Source organism: Erinaceus europaeus, chromosome 16, assembly GCF_950295315.1.
Source record: "Erinaceus europaeus chromosome 16, mEriEur2.1, whole genome shotgun sequence".
NCBI classification, from domain to species: Eukaryota; Metazoa; Chordata; class Mammalia; order Eulipotyphla; family Erinaceidae; genus Erinaceus; species Erinaceus europaeus.
Window position 1 is genome coordinate 67976241 of NC_080177.1, and position 4940 is coordinate 67981180.

The 4940-nt window shown below is 49.0% G+C and overlaps 1 protein-coding gene across 1 annotated transcript; it reads left to right on the forward strand.

The window, feature by feature from the left end:
• The first annotated feature begins 721 nt into the window (after positions 1–721).
• LOC132533472 (granzyme B(G,H)-like) lies at positions 722–3927 on the forward strand. The gene is made up of 5 exons (XM_060175264.1): positions 722–880; positions 1875–2022; positions 2449–2584; positions 2708–2971; positions 3693–3927. The coding sequence occupies exons 1-5, from the start codon at positions 814–816 to the stop codon at positions 3834–3836; spliced, it is 759 nt and encodes a 252-aa protein (XP_060031247.1). The 5' UTR covers positions 722–813; the 3' UTR covers positions 3837–3927.
• Positions 3928–4940: the final 1013 nt, after the last annotated feature.

A 4940-nucleotide genomic window follows, 5' to 3' on the forward strand; every position in this document is an offset into this window, starting at 1 on the left:
AGGGATAAAGAATAGGAAACCTTCTGATGGAGGGGATGGGTTATGGCCCTGTAGTGGTGGCAACTGGAAGAACTTCACCCCTCTTATCCCACAGTCTTGTTGATCATTGTTGAATCACTAATAATATTAATAACGAGAAGTTGGAAAATAGGAAAACACAAAGCAGAACATGGACAGTTTTGGTGTATTGCACCAAAGTATAAGACTCTGGGGTGGGGTAGGAGGGTTCGGGTCCTGTAACATGGTGGCAGAGGAGGACCTAGAGGGGGTTAAATTGTTGTGTGAAAAACTGAGAAATATTACACATGTATAAACTACTATGTTTTGTTATTGACTATAAACTGTGAGTCCCCTCAATAAATTATATATATATATATATATTGAACACCTGCTGAGAAAATTTACCTGATTGATCAGGATAGACTCAGATGAAGGTATGGAGATTCTCTGGCTGGGGAGTCAGGTCATGGGACTCCACCATTGACTCTGTTTGTCAGTACCACATCCTTTGCTCCCCACCTTGACATGTGAGTTTCGTTTCTAGGCTGGAACACAGGGTGTGCTCTGAGTCATCATCTGTGGCTACTGATGTGGTCACTGAATGAATCTCACAAACTACCCAGAGAGCATCATCAGGCAGAGGGAGTGGAGGGTAGAGAAGCTTTCATAAGAACGCCTTCTAGGATAAAGCACCACAAAACCAGAAGAAGAACTCAAGGTCTCTGGGTCCATCTATGCATTCTCCTGCTGCTGGGGCTTAAAGAGATCACAGAGGAAGCTGAGAAGCTCACCCAAGACAACCTTCCTGGGAAGATGCACCTGCTGCTGCTCCTGCTCCCACTCCTGCCAGCCTGCTTCCTGCCCCCCAGGACACAGGCAGGTGAGTGATCATCTGAACCTCAGAGACAGGGCTCATTCCACATAGGCACAGACCTTCTGAATGCTCTGCATTCAGGTTATGCATCAGGAATATGCTAAACCTGCCCCCATGCCACTTCACACCCCAAGTGTGATGCTGGTATTATGCCAGCATACTGGCAGGGCAGAAGGCTGTTCTTAGGGACAGTTAGGGGCACTGTCCCTCCCAGGGGACCTTTTCTACAAGACCATGGGAGAGTGAGGGAAAATAGAAACAAGGAAATGTTGATCTCCTAAAGATGCAGAGTGGGCCTAGCTCCTGACTGGGGTGAAAAGGGTGCTCCCCTAAGTGACTTCTTTGGAGAGACACAGAGCTAAGCTGAGTCTGGGGTTGCTCATCACTGCCCCCCAGAAAACATTATTTTTCTTGCTTCAGCCCTAGCCCCCTCAGTCTCTCTCTCTGCTTTTCTTCCCAGAGCTTTAGGAGTTTCTTCATTTTCAAGATATCTCATATTTAGGAGTCTCTGTTTCACATAAGCCCACCAGAACCATCCCCCCCTCCCAGCCCACCAGAATCCTATTGGAGGCCACCCCCTCACACAGAATATGGGCACTAATTGGGCTCCACTGTCTGTCAGGCACAGGAAATTGGCCATGACAGCATCTAGACCCTTGAACTTCAGTCCAACCACTAGAAAGCAGAACAGTTCTAGACATCACAGACTCATGGGGCCCTTAGAAACCACTTGAGACAAAGCCAAATCAGAGCAGGGATTCTCAGGAGCCCCTAGAAAGCCACTGTCTATAAGACAAGTATATTAACCTCCAACTCTTCAGAGAAGGCAGACTCAAGGACAAAACTGCCACTCTTAACTTTCTGTGAAGAGGAAGCTGAGAGACCTCTTGGCCCCTCCCACCCCAGGCCTGCCAGGCCCCCAGATGCTGCAATCCAAGCATAAACTACATCAGCCGGGTGCCCTGAGTGGGGGCACACACAGAACAGATGTTTCCTTCAGGCCAGATCATCGGGGGACATGAGGCCAGACCCCATTCCCGCCCCTACATGGCTTACCTGAATATCTCAGAGCAGATGTTTTACACCCTGTGTGGGGGTTTCTTGATCCGAAAGGACTTTTTACTGACCGCCGCTCACTGTCAAGGAAGGTGAGGAGACTCTCCAGCCCACATGTTCCTATAAGCCCTGGGAGGGAGGCCACCCTCAACTGGTAGGACACATGAGCCAGGAGATGCCTCAGAGGCTGAGAGCTGGACAGGAAGTTCTGGGTAGCAAGGATTTTAGTGTCAGAGCACAACTGACAAGAAGACCTGGCTTCTGTGCAGACACACAATACAGCGTGCATAAACTAATAGATTCTTCCTGGAGCAACTAATCCTAGGAGACTAAATGGGTACAAATAGCCCCCCAAGCCCCATAACCTTAGCTACAGAGCAAGAGAGGACACAGCCAGTCTGCACCTGTCCTCCAATCCCCAGGTTTCCATCAACTGCTGTCCTTTCTGCTTTCAGAGTTTCAGGGAACCTAGGCTGTTACTTCCTGTGACTCCCCCTCCTTCTCTGCTCTCTGTGCAGCTCATACAAGATCATCCTGGGGGCCCATGACATCCAGAAGAAGGAGAAGACCCAGCAGGTCATCAGTGTGAGCAGAGCCATCCCCCACCCAGACTATAATTCTAAAAACTTCTCCAATGACATCATGTTACTGAAGGTGAGAAGTCTGGTCTGCTGCTGCTGCTCTCTGGGTTCCCTCCTTGTCAGTCCCAGTGGCTTAGCCACATGTGGTGTCCATCCCAGAGCCCATTGCTAAGTGGACGCTTATCTCTTCCCCAAGTTGGCGAAAAAGGTCAAGATGACCTCAGCTGTGAAGCCCCTCAAGCTGCCCAATCCCCGGGACCGGGTGAGGCCAGGACAGGTGTGCAGTGTGGCTGGCTGGGGGAGGACTTCTGCCCGCTGGAAGAAATACCCAGACACACTACAGGAGGTGAAACTGACCTTGCTTGAGGATGAGGAGTGTGGATCTCGGTTCCGAAACCATTACAATAATGCCATTCAACTGTGTGCTGGAGACCCAAATGATGATAAAGCTTCCTTTCAGGTGAGGCTGAGTAGGGTCAGGAGAGAAGTCTCTTTGAGGAAGAACTAGGACCTGAGACAAGAGGGTGACTCCATTACCATCTAGGCTGTGGTTACTCTCCTAGGGAAGGAAAGGGGGAGTGCCAGATGGGAGCCTTTGGGACCTCTGCAACCTCCAAAGCCCATGGTGAATGCATCACCTGCAGGAAGGGTTTGCAATTCTGGCCACACAGGACACAAGACTCTGAGATGGTGCTCCCTGTGGTGCATAGGCTGAAGAACCTTGCTCTTCACTGGCACCACCTGGGTTAATGAACTTGTCTGGCATCTGAGTGACAGGGGGCACACCCTCAGTACCTCTTTAGATAGTGCAATGCCCTGGGAAGCAGGAACTTGGGGTAGAAGGAGGGTGGATCTGCTATTTGTTTTAAGATTTTCTTTTTTAATTAATTAATATGATAGAGATAGAGAGATCAAGAGAGAATAATAATAGAGAGGAAGGAAGAAAAATAGAAATATATAGAAAAAATACATACATATATACAGACAGACAGACAGAGAATTGCAGCACTAGTTCTCCACTTTTGAAGCTTCTCCTCCCCCCCCCCCAGCAGGTGATGACTAGGGATTTGAACCTGGGTCCTTGCACATTGTAACATGTGTGCTCAACCAAGTGTGACACCACTCTGACCCAGGAAGACAGATCTTTAACAGCTAGATCAATCCCTTCATTCTCTCCATAGGGCGATTCTGGGGGTCCTCTCGTTTGCAACAACATGGCCCAGGGCATTGTCTCCTTTGGACGAAAAGATGGCACACCTCCACGGGTCTACACCAAGATCTCAAGTTTCCTTCCCTGGATAAAGAAGACCATGAGAAGCCACTGATTTCAAGAACTAGACTATTATGTGGGACTAATGTAGCATCACCTTCAAGAGACACCTGAAATGGAATAAATGTCTCTTATCTGAGTGGGAACTGCTGGTTGTGCTTGATCCTCATTCGTAGGCTCCAACTCTGTGCTCAGAAGACGAATGACACAATTCAGCTATGTTCTGTTTCCTCCTCTCTCTGCTCCCCAGACCCCCAGGCAGTGCTGTCTCCAGCTCTTCCTACCCAAACCCATCTCCCCTGGGCCCTACCTTCTATCAGGGCTGAGACTGAACACCACCAGGAGGAATCCTGGTATTCTCTGATGCTGGGCTCGGGAGCTTCTCAGCTCCTGCCCTGTCATGTGGAGAAGGGAAAAAGCTCACACCATGGGTGCCAGTCATCTAGCAGGCACAGCCTGGATGGAGCTCCAGGAAAAATCTCCAGGCCCACTGGAGAAGAAAGAACATTCCTCTTCAAAACAGTGGATGGCATTGGAGGTGAGGTGATGAGATGTTCCCTACTCTCATGATGGTTGAATCTCCTTCCTAATCCTCTCTGCCTCCTCTGAGCTCAGACTCCAGCCTCCTCACTGCTCTCTAGCCATCCTACTTACCACACTGGTCCCCTACCCATGTCTCCCTCTCTCTCCACACTGATCCCGGCTGGTCTCAGAATTCTGTGTGGAACCAGCAGCTCCTCCCCCAAACCATCACCACTACCACTGAGAACCAGCCAGCTCACAACTGGGCACAGATGTTTTCTTTCTTTTATTTTCTCGCTCTTTTTAATTTTTATTATCTTTATGTATTTATTGGATAGAGACAGCCATAAATCAGTAGGGAAAGGGGAGAGAGGGAGAGAGACAGAGAGACATCTGCAGCACTGCTTCACCACTCGCAAAGCTTTCCCCTTGCAGTGGGGGACCATGGCCTGGAACTCAATCCTTGCTCATTGTAACATGTGTGCTCAGCCAGGTAAATTACTACCACCCCCTTTTTTATCACAGGGAGTGGGGGGACTTCACCACTCCAGGCCAAAAAAATGTTTAAGATAGATAGATAGATAGATAGATAGATAGATAGATAGATAGATAGATAGGTGATGGGTGAATGGATGTT